The sequence below is a fragment of the Leuciscus leuciscus genome (genome assembly GCF_965113295.1).
Source record: "Leuciscus leuciscus genome assembly, chromosome: 8".
Taxonomy (NCBI): Eukaryota; Metazoa; Chordata; class Actinopteri; order Cypriniformes; family Leuciscidae; genus Leuciscus; species Leuciscus leuciscus.
The window spans coordinates 18,117,046-18,137,649 of record NC_138732.1 but is presented as its reverse complement, the minus strand read 5'-3'; the positions used below and the strand labels follow the sequence as shown (position 1 = coordinate 18,137,649).

At 36.0% G+C, this 20,604-nt stretch overlaps 2 protein-coding genes and 1 long non-coding RNA gene across 4 annotated transcripts; 1 reads left to right on the top strand and 2 right to left on the bottom strand.

Moving 5' to 3' along the window:
• Positions 1 to 1,290: 1,290 nt before the first annotated feature.
• LOC309504493 (protein phosphatase Slingshot homolog 3) lies at positions 1,291 to 17,000 on the top strand. Of its 2 annotated transcripts, none has more exons than XM_082177634.1 (16): positions 1,291 to 1,469; positions 3,917 to 4,032; positions 5,031 to 5,068; positions 5,172 to 5,355; positions 6,068 to 6,183; positions 6,720 to 6,788; positions 7,253 to 7,318; positions 7,619 to 7,895; positions 12,201 to 12,329; positions 12,422 to 12,468; positions 12,632 to 12,778; positions 13,012 to 13,212; positions 14,103 to 14,259; positions 14,371 to 14,463; positions 14,602 to 14,700; positions 14,809 to 17,000. In XM_082177634.1, exons 2-16 carry the CDS (start codon positions 3,985 to 3,987, stop codon positions 14,941 to 14,943), a joined length of 1,806 nt encoding a protein of 601 aa, XP_082033760.1. In that variant the 5' UTR covers positions 1,291 to 1,469; positions 3,917 to 3,984; the 3' UTR covers positions 14,944 to 17,000. The 2 variants fall into 2 exon arrangements, with proteins under 2 accessions (XP_082033760.1, XP_082033761.1); XM_082177635.1 differs by lacking the exon at positions 1,291 to 1,469 and adding an exon at positions 1,478 to 1,622.
• On the bottom strand, positions 8,827 to 12,194 carry LOC309504495. Its single transcript, XR_014208092.1, has 2 exons — positions 11,166 to 12,194; positions 8,827 to 10,352 (listed from the first exon to the last, which is right to left on the bottom strand). It is a non-coding gene; the product is annotated as an uncharacterized lncRNA (long non-coding RNA).
• A 1,282-nt stretch (positions 17,001 to 18,282) lies between the features above and the next one.
• Positions 18,283 to 19,709, bottom strand: mrpl18 (mitochondrial ribosomal protein L18). Its single transcript, XM_082177636.1, has 4 exons — positions 19,446 to 19,709; positions 18,942 to 19,110; positions 18,533 to 18,767; positions 18,283 to 18,425 (listed from the first exon to the last, which is right to left on the bottom strand). Exons 1-4 carry the CDS (start codon positions 19,540 to 19,542, stop codon positions 18,354 to 18,356), a joined length of 573 nt encoding a protein of 190 aa, XP_082033762.1. The 5' UTR covers positions 19,543 to 19,709; the 3' UTR covers positions 18,283 to 18,353.
• Between the last annotated feature and the right edge of the window lie 895 nt (positions 19,710 to 20,604).

Below are 20,604 nucleotides of genomic sequence, written 5' to 3'. Positions count from 1 at the left end.
AAATAATTTTTTTGTAGTATAAATAATGTGAATAATCAGTGAAAAGCGCAACCAGACATAGGCTAGTGTATTCCACTTGGATGTCTGCAGACCTTTTCACAGACTGCGATTCATGGCGCCATTTTAACGTCAGCATCCTAAATCCTGCAAAGTTTTTTTTTTTTTTTAATGTATAGGCTATATCTACATTTATAACACTAAACTTAGTATTATATTACCTTTGCATTAAATCACAAAAAGTTAGTCAGTTAACGCTGCTGTGAGGGTGTTTACAGCGGCTGTGGGAGTACGGTAGCCTACATTTTACATCTTTCTCTCTTCTTACTGCTGTTATATCTCTTTTTAAAAAATTTTTTTTACTCTTTTTGAAAGTTGTGAAAACACGCTTCTGGAGTTTTTCTTTTGCTATTTGAGAAATTGGGAACACAAAAAAAATATATTTAATGTAGTCTCTCATTGAACGCAAGAAGTTTAACTGGGGGAAAAAACCCAGAAGTGTGGAATTTTAAGTGTTACTCACTGCAGAGTTAAATGACTTTCAGCTCCTCTCTGGACGTCTAATGGGGTGGAAGGATAGAGTTGTGGATTTGGTCAGAGCTGTTCAATAAAATTTCAACTGCTCTGGGTTATCCCATTAGGCCCAAATTGAATTCGCTCCTCCTCGCTGGACGTCTAGCGAGGAGGAGCTAGACGTAAGCTCCACCCATTTGTTCTGTATCGGAAGGGGCGGAGTTACCTGGCTGACCAACACTTCTTGAATTAGCCTAGAGAAAATAACAAAATGTCGTTTCAGTACTTTCTTTCATCATCATTCGTTGTGTGTGTCTATTTGTAAAGGCTGATGTCATATTTCAAGTAGAAGTTTGGAATTGTTAAGTGTTCGATTTGTCACAATACACTTTGAATATTTGTATCACAATCACTAGACAGTTACGTAATTTCAGCTAAAATCACGCGCCACCTACTGGCACATATAAACTGTAGAAATCCCCACCACTAACGAAATAATTAGCTGAAATTTTATTTCTTAACAGAATATTTAGTCAACAACGTATTTTTATTTAATATGCAGATATTGTAGGCTACTGCTGCAAAACCCCTCTGCAGGCAACCAAAACATGACTTGAATTTATAGATTTGTTTCTCTTATTTACCGACCAAATTGAAGGTTGAGTCAGTTCATGTTTTTTTTGTTTGTTTTTTTTTGTTATCAAGAAATAACTATGTCACTGTCTCTTTAATAGACGAATTACTCCCGATCCGCCTCTCCATTTAAGGGCACATTTACTTTTCTCGGCCGAGAATATGTCTTCCTGGTTTCGTGAAACAGTGTTCTGCCTTCCCCTTTAAATTTATTTTGGACCAATGTAAAAGTTGTGGTCATGGGATTAAAATAACTAACACGATTTATTGAGGAAGATTCATTTAAGAGGGAATCCTTGTAATTCCGAAGCGTTTCAACGCGGCAGGTAAGCGAACTCTTCATGTTTAGTCCGCCCTCCTTTGCTTTTCTTAAGGAACTGGCAATGACAAGCCTCGAGTCTTGTTGTTTAAAACAGCTGTGTTGGAGCTCCATAAGCATAAGCATTATTCTACAGACCGACAAATCAGCGGTATATTAGGTATGTGGCATAATTTATCGATTCATTTTTTCAAGGCAACGGTGAATCTGAAATATCTATCATGCATAGATTCCAAGTTTGTCTCGTAAAACAATACGTTAAATGCGTGAGCATTGCAGACTGTATCAATATGACGCGCACATTACGCTATAATTACAGCTTCATACACATATTCAACACTTCGAGCAGATATTTTGATATCTTGTGATATTTCAGAGTGTGTGGGTTTACATGAGCTTTTGTGTGATGTGTCAAGGATATGGCAAAAACAATTTCACGGCATGTCTCCATCTTAGACCGCAGAACCATTTGGCTGTTTAATTTCGGTTATCTAGTAAATTACATGATTTAGTTATGTGTTGGGAATTTATGGCACGTTCCACGAATACGGTACACTTGGGAGTCCCTCGAATTTTTAAAAAACATTAGAAGCACAAATCCCAGTTGTTTATTTAGTTTTAAGACTTTAAGACATTTTATAGCCTATCAACATTTTATGGTGATTTTGGCCTGTTCCACTTTAGATGTCTTGACCTTCTGACTCAATTCTCACATTAACAATCTGAAACAGTCTAACAATTAATTAAATATTACAATGTCATAATTTCGACAGTCAATTTAATTTACATTCAATTAATTTTAGTAAAAACGTTCAACTTAAATTCTAAAATTGTTTTGATTAATTATAATTTTAATTTATGAACTTATCTAGTTGTGTCCCACATTTTGCGTTTAATTTTTCGTTCGATAAATAATAATAGTTATTTTCATTTTCAGAATTTGCACAGAAGTTGCAGTGCTAAATTTGTGAGAAATTTGTCATCATATCAGTATCCACAAACCAGTATTTGAATCCAAACTAGCTAGCCCCTTCTAAGCGACATCTTTATTGACATCTGAATTTGTAACCATGTTTCATAACTGCAAACACTATATGAAGTGAATGGAAAATACACAGCTCAAATAAAATTCCCTTGGGTTGATAATAAACACTTTTGAAGGTTAACAATCTCCTTTCTCTGACTTGAATAGTCTGCTTTATAGTAAAAAATGCATTGACCTTCAATATTTATCGGCTGATCTTTTGCATAATCCAACATTTTTCTCTGGGTAAAATAATTAAATACTTGCTAAAAAAAAATCACATCTGCACAAAAAAACTGTTGGGCTTGACAATAAGGACTGCCTGGTGAACAATGCTCGGGACAATCAATCAATCAAAACTTTATTGTTTTGAAGACTTCTCTTTCACTACTTCTAATTCACACAAAATGATATTAAAATGCCCATCTTGGCGGATATCCTTATTAACATAGTTCGTTGTGTCTTAAATTAATGTAAATAGTTGAGCGATAAAACGCATGTGTAACAGTATACTGAATCCGTGCAGCTCTTAAAGTGACTGCAGCCTAATATTCCAGTTGCACTGCTGTCTGTTTTAATGTTAATCAAACATCTTTGCTCTTGACTAAATTACTTTTGTAACTTTAATAAGGATTAATGTATATTTAATTAAAACAATGAAGAATATATTTTACATTTGCTTACTTTATTTCTGTACCTGAAAACTATTGTTAGACCTGCCTGAAAAACAGTTTATTTTATATGCTTCTTTGTTCTGTTGTATTTATTTATTTGTGTTGGCCTGTTGAATGTTAAATGGATCCAATCCATGTTCAATATAATTTTTTTTTATGATGCAGCAATAAACTAGTAGGCTATACCTTAATGCATGCATTTTTGAACTTTGCTAATTTAAAGCATGAGCAAAATAATAATCTTAATGACTCAAGTCAAGTAACCTTTATTTATATAGCCTAGCGCTTTATACAATACAGATTGTTTCAAAACAGCTTTACAGTGATAACAGAAAAATAATGCATTTCGGCTCTTGTTCAGCTGAAGTCAGTTCAGTGTTGATTCAGTTCCATTGTAAAGATCATGAATTATTAATTTAGTTAATTTCATCTATAAAGCAGTTCTGCAAAAAAAAAAAATGATGTCATCGTCTGGCTCAGTTCAGTTCTCATACAACAGCGTCAGTGCAGTCAGATCAATAATATTATTGAATATCAAGTGAATATAAAAGTTAAAATAAGAGAGCAAGTGACAAATATCGGTATCAGAATCAGCCAATAGTTGTTTATTAAAATCAGTATCGGCCCTACTTTATAGTAATTCAGTCTAGTTGCACTTTAAACAGTCTTGATTCAGTATCACATCTTTGCACTTGGTACCATGCATCATACATTGTGTCCTTTGGTTTTTTTTTTCTTTCTTTCTACTCAACCCAGTAAACGTTCATTCTGTTGAGCTGCTCTGACTCGTCTGCCGGTGTTAAAGGAGGATACCTGGCTGTGGAATGGCTTTGCTGACCTTGCACAGAACACCATCTATTTGCACGACACCGGTGAGTTTTATTGCGTCTAAAAACAGAATTTTTCAGTTGCAGTTCTCCACATGTTCTTTAACCGTACTCCCACTCCCTCCATGTGTGTCTAGTTACTCTACACCTTTTTCTGCACACAAATTTATGTATATTTAGGAGGAATGTCTTCTTGGTAGCATTCCAAACGCTTCCCAAACTTGCTGTGAATCTGAAAATCCATTTCACACTGTTCCAAAAAAAGCCCCAGAATTATGTGAGGATTCTGCTAAGAACCAAGTGCCTGATAACTTTTATTGCTGTCCATTAATCATTCTGTCTCTTTTGATTGTGTGTTAGGCGTTGTATTTATTATCTAACATAAGATTCCTTTTTCACCCATAACCCGTGCATACTATGTATCTTCTTCTATAACACCCTATGTTCAGACTATTTAGAGTAAAGTCTCACCGGATTTTTAATGTACAACCTCATTGCTCCTCCTTTCCACTCCCTCTCTTCTTTTTCTACTTGTCTCTGTCTGGACACGTCAGTCACATAACAGGTAATGTTACTGTCTCCTCTTTCATTCCATAGAAACACTGATAACAGCCTCTTTGGTGTCCTTCTCTCTGTCTTCTCACACTCTATCTGTTTCTCCCTTAATCATCTTTAGAATGAACTTCCTCAGTGTCTTATCATACTCTCACTGCATTACAATTTGACAATTTTTGTCAAAACGCCTTGTCATTGTGTTTTCCTTTTTTCTATTTTCCCCCAGTCGCTCATCTCAGAATGAGTTATGGGTGAGAAAAAAGTGGAAGTTTTTATTTAGCTATTTTGGCAAATCGCACTTACTGTGTCAGATGATCCAAAGGAGTCAAGCAGAATCTACCGGTCTCTGTTTGCAATTAAGTGCATTACATAATCAGTTCACCCACCACCCATTTTTAACATCACCGTTCTCTGGGTAAATCTTAGAGTTATGATGTTCCTTTACTTCTAGTTTAATCTATTGTAATCCACTTCATTTTATTTTCAAGGATGAGCCTATCCCAAGACAAGGAAGACTTCAGAAAAGGTGAAGGTTCCTGATACAGCTTTAATCATTGATGTGTATTTTAGTGTATATAGTGTTTCCTCTAGAAATGCGTGCTGATTAATTTTTCATTTCCGCACACCAGAGAAAGTTTCGCCCTGGTCAAGGGGGCAGTGCTCCTGGTGGAAGAGGGGGAGAGGGAGGGATTACATGAAGAAACCGTACCCCCTCTACTTGGTCCTAGGCAAGGAGGCCGAGCCTCTGACACTCAGCGCAGACATTTGCATGCAATGATTTCGTTACTACGACCAGAGGACACAGTCAAACTGGTTAGGATCCCCCAAACCACACTTGTTTTACTACACTGCCTTTCTATGCTTAGGGTCTCTATGGTCATGGAAAAGTTTTCAAAATGGTCATTTTGAGGCCTATAAAAGTGATTGGAATTAATAGAAAAATTATACTTTTTTTTTTACTATATTACTATATAGAATATGAATGTCTTTATATCCTCAACTAGAAATTGCTCTTTGTAAGCTCAACCTATAAAATGATTTTTTATAATCACAAATGACTGGAAAATAATTGAAATTTGTTGATCAAAGCATGTATATATATTGCTACCTTATGCATTTGCTTTATTTATTGTCTGTTTCAGACTAATTTATAGAAGTGCTTGTTCTTACTTTCCGTGTCTATTAGACACTATGTTTAGCAAAAGTAACGTCACATGTTCTGCAATGTGGTTTCTGGAGACACTTCTGTTTGTTACATCTTCTGTTAAGGAGAAATGACAATAAACCGCTTTGCTTTGACTTTGTTTTTGAACACGGTTACACAATACAATTTACTGAGTAAATCTGTTTATTAAAAAACAGCATGTCTTATATAGCCATGCCATGAGTGCTGTGCTTGAATTGTAATTTGAATTGTCAAATTTTAATTGCTGTGTAATTTAAAATGTTTCTAATGAATCCAGCTCAGACTTTTGTGTCTCATTTAAATACATTAACCCTGAAGTTCTCTTTTTCCCTGCCTCAGGCTGTGCGTTTGGAGTCGTCGAGCCCAGTCAGATTGAGATATTTGCTTATAGTAGGCACCCTTGACAAAAAACAGGAGAGCCTACTACTTGGCATGGACTTTCCAGGATCAAACAGGTAGGTTTATAAACCATATTATCAAGTCATCATCAGAAGCTTTTATTTCATTAGAGATACATCCATAAATATTCAATTGTATGTGTGACGTGTTAAATATTTGTATTTCTCAGATTTACAGCCTCAATATTATTGCATTTTTGATAACCTCAGTTCACAAACACAAATGATTCAAGTGGGCTGTTTTTTTTATTTATTTTTTTATGGGAATGTGCAGATTTTTTACCAATGTTTAGTTGTCGTTTTAATGGGATAGTTCACCCCAAAAATTTAAATTCTGTCATCATTTACTCACCCTCATGACATTCCAAACCTGTATGGTCAAAAACAGTAGGACATTTCTTTTGTGTCTCACAAAAGAAAGTAAAATTGTTTTGCATCAACATCAGGACGCGTAAATAATGAGTTTTCATTTTAGCTGAACTATCCCGTTAAATATAAACTGTTTTACATTTATAAACTAATTATATTTCAGCAAGGCTGTTAAGATATGTCTCTCACTCATTGTTTTTTTTCCTTTTTGTTCTCTTCCTTAGTGATGAGTGCACTATTGGTCTTGTCTTGCCAATATGGAGTGACACACAGGTTTACCTAGATGGAGATGGGTAAGACCATAAAACTGAATCATTCTGACCAGACAGAAACCATAAGTGCAAACATATGATAATAAAGGCATGACATGACATTTACTGTATGGGATTTTAAAAGTTTAATTATAGTACTATGAAAGAGTAATCTTGAAATCATAATCTTATCATCAATCTCAAGTTTCACGTTTCATGCAGTTGGTTTGTAAGGTGAAATGAGCTCAAGGACAAAGGTTTTGTTTCTTTCGAAAATGAGGAAACAGTCAACATTTCAGACATTGAAGCATGGCTGTTATTAGCAATGTAAATAGATATAAAATCATAAAATGTAAACAACATTTTCAATCAAAAGTTCAGTTTGACTGAAAAAAAAATTAACTTTATGTTTTATCTGCACAGTTCAGCAGAACTGTATACACAGTTAAAGCCTGAGCCTCAGGGTTCTGCTTTTCTGACAGTTTGCTTCACTCGTTCTGTTACAGAGGTTTCAGTGTGACGTCTGCAGAAGTGACACGAATCTTTAAGCCTGTGTCCATTCAGACGATGTGGTAAGTTTTAAAGCAGGAAGTGCTGAGGAAACTACCAATTTCCTCAACTAACAACAATATGCAATGCAACTTTTGGTCTTGCAGCCTACACACACTTAATTCTTTGTTTTCAATTATAATGCTATTTTATATTCAATTGCTTTAACTGTCTCTCTTCTGGCTATTAGTCAGTCACATGCACCCTGCTAGACATCTGTATAAAGTCTCCCAATTTGCTCTGTGAACGTTAAAAATGTGTTTGTGGTTTGTCGATTGCTTGTTCACAACTCTCTGTCCTGTGATACTCTCTCTTCGCACAAGGTCAGTGTTGCAGGCGCTGCATGGCTGCTGTGAACGGGCCGTGCGTGGAGCTGTCATACCTGGCTGCGGGCTGGAGTGGGCACAACATTACAGAGAACATGTGGAATCTGACCAGCACTGCCTTAATGAATGGGGGGCTATGACTGGCCTGGAGTCAGTCAGGAAGTACACCGTAAGAAATTCAGCGACCAATCGGGAGTCAGTGGAGAGGGAGATCAAAGCCCAGCTACGAGATATCATGAGAACTGAGGACTTGGAAAACATTACCTCAAAGCAGGTAACGTTAAAATGAAAGAGAGCGTCTTTTCTCTGCCTTTGAAACATCATCCCATGATGATCTCCCTCCAATCACCTATAGACCAATTTTTATGGTCCAATCAATTCCACCCTATATTTCGATTGTATTATGTCATATAACTAGTGCTGTCAACGTTAACGCATGCGATTAAATCTTTGTCCAGTTTAACACGTTAAAATATTTAACGCAGCATCCTTATTTTCTACCATCCTTTGGCTAGCGTTACATGATAACGCTCTTATTCATGCAGATGCTTTTAAACCATTCAAGCGATAAGACAAAAGAGAATGCGCTGCTTGTAAATGTCCTGACACAGACAGCGCACGCCAGAATCAAGTTCTCTTTCGCTCTTGAACGAACAATAACACACACATTTATGTCAAAATGTCCGCTTTGTCGAGTATCCTCAAAAGAGCAGTCTTAAATGGGTTAAATAAAGTCTTAAATCAACGTAAAGAGTTGTGAGGGAATGAGACGCGTGTGAGATCCTCGTCATGTGCAGCAGCGGCAGGGATAGTTCACTTTGAAATTAAATTTTGGTATGTTTTAGCTTACCTCAAGGGCATCCAAGATGTAGGTGTCTTTTTTTCCGCAGTAGTTTCAATTTTTATATTTTTAGGTCAAACCGTTCTTGTCTGTCAGTCATATAATGCTGGTCTGTGGTCACCACCTCAAAGAGCATGCACATAGTCCAAATTAAAACAATTCCTCGTCGTCCAAATTAAACAATTCCCCATCGTAAGTACACATTGATGGCCTAAGACACGAAACGAGCGGTTTGTGTGAGAAAACGAACAGTATTTATATCGTTTTTACCTCTTGTACACAACCACGTCCAAGTGATCTGAGAGCGCGGGCGGGTATAGATACAGTAGAAGTCGCCTTGGCGACTGCAGTTCATTGGAACGAAACCGTAGCCAAGGCGACATCTAGTGTATATATCTATACCCGCCCGCGCTCTCAGATCACTTGGACGTGGCTGTGTTCAAGAGGTAAAAACGATATAAATACTGTTCGTTTTCTCACACAAACCGCTCGTTTCGTGTCTTAGGCCATCAATGTGTACTTACGATGGGGAATTGTTTAATTTGGACGTTGGGGAATTGTTTTAATTTGGACTCTGTGCATGCTCTTTGAGGTGGTGACCATCGACCTGCATTATATGACTGACAGACAAGAACGGTTTGACCTAAAAATATCAAAATTGAAACTACTGCAGAAAAAAAGACACCTACATCTTGGATGCCCTTGAGGTAAGCTAAAACATACCAAAATTTAATTTCAAAGTGAACTATCCCTTTAAAGTGACAGCAGCCACTAATGCTGTCTGTCAGTAAAGTTAATCAAAGAACAAAGTGAACAGAAAAAATTACTCCCTGCTCTCGACTAAAGAACTTTTGTAGCTTTAATAAGGATTTAATTTATAATTTATGCAGCGCAGACTGTTTGATAACTTCACAGGTAAATATGACATTTATTATTGGTTTATGTGAGGATTGTTTTAAGTTAATTGAAATTAAAAGTTGATATATTTTTGAAGCTTAAAGGAACCGTATGTAAGAAATGTATTTCAATTAATCATAAAATGGCCCTGATATGTCACTAGACATTAAGAAATCATGTTCATTTCAAATACTTATATCACTGACAACAGTAGTCCGGCCAGGATATTGTCATTTAAAAAGTGAAGTTGCAGCCCTCAACTGATGTTGATGTTGTCATCTTGTGTTTTGGCCTGAAGCTCCACCCTCCACCTATCTACCAATCACGAAGTCCGTAGTGTTTCGGCATCCGGGTTGCCAGCTCTGCTTTAGTTACCACAGCTGCAGCTACAAACGTGTCGGATAAAAAATGTCTAACGTTACGAAACCTAAAAGACCTCGTTATGAATCCGAAATACGTCGTGACAAAGTCTGAAAAAAAAAACTTACTGTGTAGGACTCGTCACTTGTCATTGGAAGCTCCTTGTAGCAGCCTACGTTCCTGCTGGATCCTGCAGCCTAACTGGCAACCTGGAGTCAGGGTGGAGGGGATACACCGCTCTACAGTAATTTGAAAGTGATTGCAGTACCAGTTTTGGCCACAATCTTACATACGGTTCCTTTAATAAATGTAAAAAAAAAATTATTTTCATGGAGACATCAGTAGCTGTATAGTGTAGTAGCAGTATCAGTGATAATGGCCTTCTTTCATAAAAAGATGCCGGTAAACAATTATTTAAAATATACTGTCTTTGTTGTTTCCACATTAATTTGGCGATTAACTGTGAAATTATTACATTATATTATATTAAAAACGTGTGATTTAATGTATTTTTTTTTTATTTTATCGATTGACAGCACTACATATAATACAAGTCAAATGGGTTGTAAACGCAATTTCATGTTTACTTTAAGATCTTATGTATGAAAATGACATCTGTTATGATTGGTTAACCTATTGCTTAAAGGGATAGTTCACTTTGAAATTCATTTTTGGTATGTTTTAGCTTACCTCAAGGGCATCCAAGATGTAGGTGTCTTTTTTTCCGCAGTAGTTTCAATTTTGATATTTTTAGGTCAAACCGTTCTTGTCTGTCAGTCATATAATGCAGGTCGATGGTCACGGTCTCAAAACACAAGCACAGAGTCCAAATTAAAACAATTCCCCGTCGACCAAATTAAACAATTCCCCATCGTAAGTACACATTGATGGCCTAAGACACGAAACGAGCGGTTTGTGTGAGAAAACGAACAGTATTTATATCGTTTTTACCACTTATACGCAGCCATGTCGAAGTGCTCTGATCTGACGTGTGCGCAGACTGGTGCATAGATATATACACACTAGATGTCGCCTTGTCTACGGCAGTTCATTGGAACGAATGTCTTTAAGGCGACATCTAGTGTATATATCTATGCACCAGTCTGCGTACACGTCAGATCAGATCACTCGGACTGCGTATAAGAGGTAAAAACGATATAAATACTGTTCGTTTTCTCACACAAACCGCTCGTTTCGTGTCTTAGGCCATCAATGTGTACTTACGATGGGGAATTGTTTAATTTGGACGACGGGGAATTGTTTTAATTTGGACTCTGTGCTTGTGTTTTGAGACCGTGACCATCGACCTGCATTATATGACTGACAGACAAGAACGGTTTGACCTAAAAATATCAAAATTGAAACTACTGCGGAAAAAAAGACACCTACATCTTGGATGCCCTTGAGGTAAGCTAAAACATACCAAAAATTAATTTCAAAGTGAACTATCCCTTTAACCTCTTTGCATATGTATGCAACAATGTTTACTTTACGGAGTTGTGGGTTTGCTGTCCATCCTTCAACAACAGCCGCTTTGCAAAGGCAGGATTTCATTGTGACATTGTAAGCCATATTACATTGAAATGTGCCACACATACTGTAAGCGCTGTACTGAAATGACCAGAGACCTTGGTAAAATAGTGACGTCACAAACATGACGATTTCTGAACGACACTTTTGTTTTTGTCTGCTTGGACTTTGTTTAATATGGCCTCTTTAAGGTTATTCAAAGTACACTACTGTTCAAAACTCGTTAAGATTTTATGCTCTTATGCTCACCAAGGCTGCATTTATTTGACCATAAGTGCAGTCTAAAAACAGTAATATTGTGAAATATTAAAAAAAAAATGTTTTTCATATATAATAAAATTGTGTGTGTGTGTGTGTGTGTGAGAGAGAGATATTCTTGTGATGCCAAAAGCTGGATTAAAAAAAAAAAATTTAAGCAGCCATTACTCCAGTCTTCAGTGTCATGATTCTTCAGAAATCATCATCCTCTTTTTTTTGCTAAAGGAACGTTTCTTATTATCAATGCTAGAAACAGTTATGCTTCTCAATTTTTGTACATTTCTTATTTTCAGGATTCTTTGAATAAATAGAAAGTTTAAGTAAATTGAATGTGTCAATGCTGAATAAAACTATTAATTTCTTTCAAAGAAGCAAAAAGAATCTCACCGACCACAAACATTTGAACGGTAGTGTAAGCCTGAAGACACACCTTTTAAAGACTCTCTTATTCTAGAACTTACTCAAGGTTAATGTGTCTGGGCTTGCTGTCTTATCCAGAGAATCTTCGTGGTATGAACATATAACATTCAGGCATCTTTTAGTGAGCAGCTTGATTTGATGTTTGTAAGCATTGTACAGTATGTCATGTGACTTGCCTTTTAATATAATGTATAACACAAACCCATGACTTTAGGGTTGCTTGCGCCCAACAATAGCCGGTGAGCTACAGACACTGTTTCTGTGTGTTTGTAGGTGCGAACAGCCCTGGAGTCCAGAATAGGCATAGACATGAAGTACTACAAGGAGTATATTGACAACGAGATGATGGTCACGATGGCACAGATGGACAAACCTTCCAGAATATTGGACTACCTTTACTTGGTGAGTGATGACATTTGTCTTCTGTCTAATCACTATACTGTTGTTTCAAACATACACTGTCATTTATTTTTTTGTTTTTCCCCCCCCAAAAGGGTTCAGAATGGAATGCTGCCAACTCTGAAGAACTACAGAAGAACAAGTATACAGATTAAATTTAAATATGATTAAAATACTTTAGTAATTTAAATTGATATTTAAATTAAATTATTATATTTGTACTAATTTAAAATAATTTAGTTATTCTTATTAAATTAAGATTTTCTGCAGCAGATGAATAAAAATACCTTTTTTCTTTTTGGTAGTGTGGGCTACATCCTGAATGTTACCATGGAGATTGACAACTTTTTCCCAGAATGCTTCACCTATATGAATATTAGAGTTTACGATGTGGAGGCGACTGACCTACTCTCACACTGGAATAACACATACACGTTCATCAATGAAGCAAGGTGCTCAACACACACACTTCCTTATTTTGGTTTATGGTTGGCTTGCATTTAGTTTTTTTCTGTGTGCAGACCTCCTACACTGATACTTCTCTTAAAATGCATTAGTTTATATTTAGACACATGTGCAGTATGCTATACTTAACCCCCTATGAAAATTATTAGAGTGTGTCTTTGTGCGCTTTCTCTCTCACACTAACGTTTTATGTCATTGTTTCGTACTGATGATGATACAGGAAGAGTGGACAGGCCGTACTGGTGCATTGTAAGATGGGCGTCTCTCGCTCTGCCTCCACAGTAATTGCTTTCCTGATGAAGCAGCAGGGCTGGACTTTAGACCAAGCCCTCATCCACGTGAGAGAAAGACGGCCTATAGTGCAGCCCAACGAAGGTTTCCTCAAACAGCTGCATACGTATAGTGGCATCCTCAATGCCAGGTGACTTACAATTTCATTATGGTGCTGTACTGAGATTGGTCATGCAAACAAGCATTCACACAGAAATACAGACACTTTCCCACTTGTGTAGTTTCTCAAAGGATGTTCAGGTACAGACAAGTCAAGTCAAGTCTGGTTTATTGTTGTTCAACCATGTGTGTAAATAAGGGAACTGAATAGTGCAGATACACACTCCTCTCAAAAAGTAAGTTTGAGGTCTTGAAAGAAGTCTCTCACTCACCAAGGTTGCATTTATTTGATCAAAAATACAGTATATATTATTACAATTTAAAATAACGGTTTTCTATTTAAATATATTTTAAAATGTAATTTATGCCGGTGACTACTAAGCTGAATTTTCAGCAGCTAATACTTCACTCCTCAGTGTGTCATATGACCCTTCAGAAATCTTATTATTATCATTGTTGAAAACAGTTATGATGCTTAATAATTTTGTGGAACCAGTAATGGATAAATAGAAAGTTCAAAATAACAGCTTTTTATTTGAAATAGGAATCTTTTGTAACATGTCTTTACTGTCACTTTTTATTTATTCAATTTAATGCGTTCCTGCTTAATTACTTCTTAAAAAAAATAAAAATAACTCTTACTGACCCAAATTTTTTGAATGGTAGTGCATATATTGCATGACTCTCTGGATACTGGATCCTGAAACATACTGAAGCATAATCAGATGACTAATTATTTTTAGGCTTTTTTGCAGCATATTATGAGACAATTTTGTGCATTTAATATGACCTTCAATTTCCAATGTGTAGAATGAAATGGCAGTAATGTCAAGTGTAGTTTTTTAATTTTTAATTTTTTTAATTTTTTTAAATAGTTAGCAGTACTATATTTAATTCCAAACACTGCAATGTGCCTTACAGTAAACAGCGCCACAGTGCCCTCTGGAGGAGGAAGTCCAAGTCAGATGTCCGTCAGCCGTCTGTCCACAACGAAACAGCCACAGGGAGTGAACATGAACAGAAAGAGGAAGAATCAGACAGCCCAGAAGAAGAGCAAAGCAGTGAAGAGGAGACGGATGTAAGGGGATGTGTTTTATAACAGTGACTTTTGATGCTTTTCAGTATCTCTTTAGTTTTCAAATCGGTTTAATCAGGGGAATGTTTATTTCTATGGCTGTGCCATTCTCAGGTCTTTGAGCAGTTTGACGAGAGTGTTCCTGATACACATGGGGCAGAGACAGCCATATCCAACCCACTTATTACCATTCAAGAAAGTGATAAGGTTAGACCAGACAGAGGCAGACCAGTTAAATTGATTACACTTGACCATTTTAAATGGTTTTAAATGCCTATGTGGATTTATTTACTATTATAAATAATGTTTTTTTTTTTTAAATGTCTGCAAAACTTAATTTCCTAGGTGTCATCCAGCCCCAGCAGAAGTGGCAGGATGGATTTGTTTTCTCTTATGCAGTCTATTCAGCTTGACGATGAAGACAGAGACAGGATCGAAAAAGAGGTGAGAGGAAAAAGTCTGGAATGCAACATTTATTGATATCGATATGTGAAAAAAATCAGGTCAAATCTCATGCAAGCAATCATTAACTAAAGAATTCCTCTTTGTCAGAGATATTCTCCTGCGCAACGAAGGCGGAGTCACGCAAGGAGGGGCTTGACTCATCAGAAAACACATGTTGATGTTTCCCCTGGACCAAGCTGCAGACAGTCACAGAACACAAACCAGGATGAAGCCGGTCTCTGAAGCGCTTAAAAAGGGGGCCGTGTTAAGAAATATGGAGAGGCAGGAATAAAAAAGTGATAAGGTGAGGAAAAGGATCACAAATAGTGATGCTAATATAAAGGACACTCTTGCACACAAGTCTTAGCCTTCTGATTGTATCATTCCAAGTTCTTTGAAGACTCAGAGGAAATCTGTTCATATAGTTGCTGTATTTTTAAATAACTTCGCTTGGAGGCAACACATACAAAAGCACATGGTTACATATCAATAGATATCTTACCAATTTTCCCATACCTGCCCATCTAGCCCAAAACTCTTAATCTGTGGTCAGTTTCAGTTGGATTGTTAAATATCTACAACAGCTGGTTTCTGTCAGCCACCCATTGTCAAGTGAGTATTGATAAAGGAACCGTTTTCCTCAGAACATTATCATTCTAATTGTCACGTTGTGCCTTTTGATATTTCTGTATCCTTTGCACCTTCATACTGAGCCATAAAATTCAGTTTACTTCACAGATTTTAATATGGAATTATAGATTGAGTGGACTTTTCTTTTTTTTTTCTTTTTTTTCATTATACAGAAACACGAACAATCCTCTCTTATATCGTTTCATGTTGTTCTTAATAAGAGTGTGATCTCACTCATTTTAGGAGTCCTATGCAATAATCCACTTTATAGCTGTTTCCTCTCAATGAATGTGAAGCTTTATATTGCCTCTGTGGAGATCAGTAGTTCAAAAAGTGTTGAGAAGGCAATCAAGGATTAAACGTTTTAGTATTCCATGTAAACTACCGTTCAAAAGTTTTGGGTCAGTAAGATTTTTTTTCATTTTTTTAAAAAGAAATGAGTACTTTTTAGCTTTTTATTAAATAATTTGAAAGTGACACTAAATACACTTGTTTTAAACATTGATAATAAAAATAAATGTTTATTGAGCAGCAAATCAGCATATTAGAATGATTTCTGAAGGATCATGTGACACTTAAGAGTTGAGTAATGACTTTTTGACAACTTTGTCATCACCGGAATACATTACATTTTAAAACGTATATAAAAATATTATTTTAAACATTACTTTAGATCATAATAATATTGCTCAATATTACTGTTTTTATTGTATTTTGGATCAAATAATTGCAGGCTTGGTGAGAGACTTCATTCAGAAAAGAAAAGAAAAATCTTACTGACCCCGAGCTTTTGAGTTACTAGACAGATGTTGTTATCATTAAGGTGTCCGGCATATTTTTAAATTTTGGAGCTATTTTTCACGTCTTTTTCAATTAAACGGATGTTGTCTAATATTTGTTTTTTAACCTGTATAGTATGCAGGAAACAAAACCTGAGAAGAGACCTGAGTATTTTCCTCAATGTTAATGTGCCACACTTATTTGATCTGTTTAATTCATTCTGCATGATGGTTCAGTGCCTTTAGTTTATAGAGGTGGACCAAAATAACTACTTTTGTTGGTTTTAATATTCATGCAGTTAAAACTAACACAACTAACTCCTACATAATACATGTGTCTTTAGCTATAGGGGTGGTTGATTTGTGTCTTTGCATGATGTCTCATGACTGTATGCATGCTGTTTGTTCTGTATGTAATTACGCCTGTCTTTGTGAAGCACGAGTCCTGTATGTATAAAGTATATATACAATCTGCTGTAAAACATTTGTTGAAATGTGTATAGTCATTGCACAAAGTGCCAATGTTGTGAAACCAAAGTTATGTTGTGGAATGTTCTTAGTATTGAGACACCACTGGTTTTGCAGTTATTTTCCACAAGAATGTCTTAAAATGTGTGTTCGTGATCGATGATAACCCACAGCCTTCAAAGTGCTGATTTTCCTCACCTAATGTATAATGTGCCATGCCTTATAAACATCAAAAACAGTGATCATTTTATTCTAATGCAACTCAGTTCCATTGTTGGTATCAGATGGCGTTAAATATCAAGTCAAAGTTGCTGTTGCTTTTTTTTCTATTTATGACCTTAACATGTATCTTTTTGATTTGATATACAAGGTTGTCTGTGCTTTAAAAATTAAATTGAATTTATAATGGGAGCTTGAGACATATCTAATTGGCAATGTCATTGTTTTTGCATCAATTTGTGTTTCAGGTTTTAAGATATTTCTGTTCTTCATAATGCTACTGTAAAAGTATATATAAACTAGTGTTTTACAGATATTACTGGAAATATCTTTATGATTCAAACAATAGAACATAATTATATGTGAATTTGCCAGTTCAAGCGCAAGACATGAAAGAGAACTCAATTTAATAGGCTAGTTGCGCACTGTCTGGGAGGTATAGCTTTCTGGGTGTGCACTTCAGATATTTGCGCACAGAAAACCACTCGTTATACATAAATCAAGTAATAGTCAATGTTTTTAGTTTTAATCCAAATGACACGTGCACTGAGTGAAAGATCAGCAATCAAGAGAATGTGACAGAAACAATAGAACAAATATGATGGAAACAATAGAACTAAGCTGTAAACTGTGCAAATAACTTTTTTGGTTTTGTTATTTGGACACATATTGCATCCAGGCAAAAATCTGAGGTGGTGGATTGATTACAATCTAGCAAGTACATCTGCACATCCATCTTCAAATATAACTAATAATGAACTGTTTGTGTTGGTCAAATGGAGTGCAGATTTATAGTACCACACATTATTTTAAATTATGTAATTTAATGTTTTTTGCTCATTAAGGCTGCATTTATTTGAGCAAAAATACAGTAAAAGCAGCAATGTTGTGGAAATATTTTTACAATTTAACTGTTTTCTATTTTTATGAAAATAATTTATTTCTGTGATGGAAAAGTTGAGTTTTCAGCATCATTACTCCCTTCAATCTTCAGTGTCACATGATCCTTCAGAAATCATTCTAATATGCTGATTTGATGCTCAAGAAACATTTTCTAATTGGCAGTTGAAAACTGTGTTTTTGTGGAAATCGTGCTACGTTTTCCCCAGTATTTTATGATGAATAGAAAGTGTAAATAACTTTTTTTTTTTTTAATACATTTTTGTCCCATTATAAATGGCTTTCCTATCATTTTAGATCAGTTCTTGACATTCTTGTCAAATAAAATAATGATTTATTTTTATATATATATATATATATATATAAAGAAAATGTTACTGACCCCAAATTTTTCATGGTAGTGTACAAATGACACTACTAAACAATATGCCATTCTTTTCCTTGCCTAAAATACATTTGGACAATTAAAATGCAACTGAATCATTTTTCACGATTTCAGATTTGAATCAAACTAAAAATCAATTACTCGACTATCCAAATAGTCTAATTGCTGCATGGAACTGTAATTGACTCAATGAACACACAGTTTGAAAGATGAGAATATTTATATTTACAGACGAAGCCACTATTCAGGATAGTAATAATAATAAAAAAAAATTAAATGAATTTTCGCCTTGGTTCACCAAGCGCGACACCACCCTCTTTCATGGCCGTCCAGAACGTCTGATTCTGAAGTGGGAGAAAAGGCATACATCAGTCTATGCACTTACATCAATAACTGGCCATTAATGTATAATATTTGAAGACTCAAAGCAGAAATGCATTCAATGACTCACCGCCTCCGAGCGAAACTTCCACGGTATCTCACGATAAACAATACGTGTGATGCCTGCTTCGCGACACCGCTGAGCAAGCACATCACCTACAGCACGGCAAGCCGCTACAGACCGTGTGGAACCCAGCTCGCGCTTCAATGCCCACTCCTTCGTGGAGCAAGACAGCACAGGAACTATTGAGTCACTTGAGAACACCTCAGCTGTGATGTGATGCTGCGTGCGCCTGAACACCAACCTGAGGAAGGTAAGGCATTCGTTTAATATACATGTACAGCACAGTGTACAACTATGTTTGTATCTGGAAGACACTATTACGATGCTGTTAGTATGGATGTGCTCAGCATGTTTTACTAATTACATCTAGGCATATCCCTTTAAACCATTTCGAATAATTGGGATGCTTACAAACCTGTGATAATACTCTCTAGAGGGCCACACTGTAGCCCAGCCTCGATCCTTTACTGCAAGGGCCATCTGTTCCAGGTTTCTTGGGTTTCGGTTAACAAATGTTTTATTGATGGCTTCATTATCACTAACCACTGGTTCTGGATCAGGTGCCGCCTGACTGTATTTCCGAGCTGCTGGAAAGAGACACATGAGCATCATTTTTTAAATAAAATCTTCAAATCCCTTGAGAGGTTCCAGCCATTCTTCTAATTCTAAGTCAATCAATGTGATACAGAAGGTCACATTTCCGTCTGTATCACACATATCGAATATCCAGCTGTTTCATTTAGTTGTTATTTTATTTGCTTCTGATCCCAAACACAAACGACACTCCTTTTTAGAAAGCAGATTGCGTATTTCCACATCTACTGCCATTTTGTCGCCAGTATAGTTTAACACACACATCCAGCAGAGAGTAAATAATGAATTATTTGAAGGGTCAAGTTATTTACAGTTAGTTACTTACACAACTGACAACGAATCCACGCCGCTGCAGCCGCAGATCTCTGACATTGACCTAACAGCGTGCGAACACTACGACAGACATCAGTGAACAAAGCCATTTGACAACTGCAAAAAAGTAATAATAAAAAAAATACCTTCAATTCTGGTGACAAATTATAGTTGCTTCTATACAAACGGAGATACCATGACCCTTAGTTTTTTATTAATATAATTTAACCACTCTCTAGCGCGCAGCCATTTTGATGTCACACGAAAAATGTTCCGTGTTTCCGGAAAAAAAACAAAAACTTTGGGCTTCACATGGGTTCCGCTTAGAAACCCTTAAATGAAAGAAAATAATAATGAAACCATTTTTTATTTAAATTTTTTACATAAGAAGGAAAGTTAATGTATTACAATGAAACGTTCTTTCATGTCCTAAACCACAATTTATTAAAAATGGTAGGGTATTCAGATATTATCATACTGTCCACAAGATGGCACTAGTACACTTTATCCTGGAAAATAAGCCTTCATCCGACGTCTACCGTGCCATCATGTTTTTTTGGCCATGTATTATGGTAATATCATGGTATTCCTGTCTTGGGGTACAGCCAGGTAGGCTACTAATGCGTATATTAAATATAGGCTACATGTTAAACATGTAAATAATGTATTTGACATAGAAAATTAAGTTGAAATCAAGGTTAAGTAGGCCTACATTCACACGTCTCATTTAATAAATGATAAATAAAATATTCATTCTTTAATTTTGATTAATAATAATTTGTGATGAACCGTGTGAATCAACATACTCTTACACCTGTTGGTGAAGATTATTTAAAGAATATAGGTCAAATTCAACTATTTTTCGCCTCCGATCTCCACAGCTTCTTGTAGCCCCCTCCTACATTTTCAGGCATTGGTGGGAATGGACACTCCCGGACATTAAGGGATTTTCTGCATGGCTTGCCATTTTAATTTGGCCAATTTGTTTGTGCTGCACTTTTAGCATGCTGTAAAGAGACTGTGCCCCAATATAAAATAAATGGTTCTCTAGCTAATTGAACAAGAATGTTCCTGTAACCCAAATTCTTGCTCTCAGCAATGAGCACTTCTTTGCCCATATTCTCCTTCAGGCCATTAGAATCCTTTTTGGGGAGGGGTATGTGCAGGTGTGC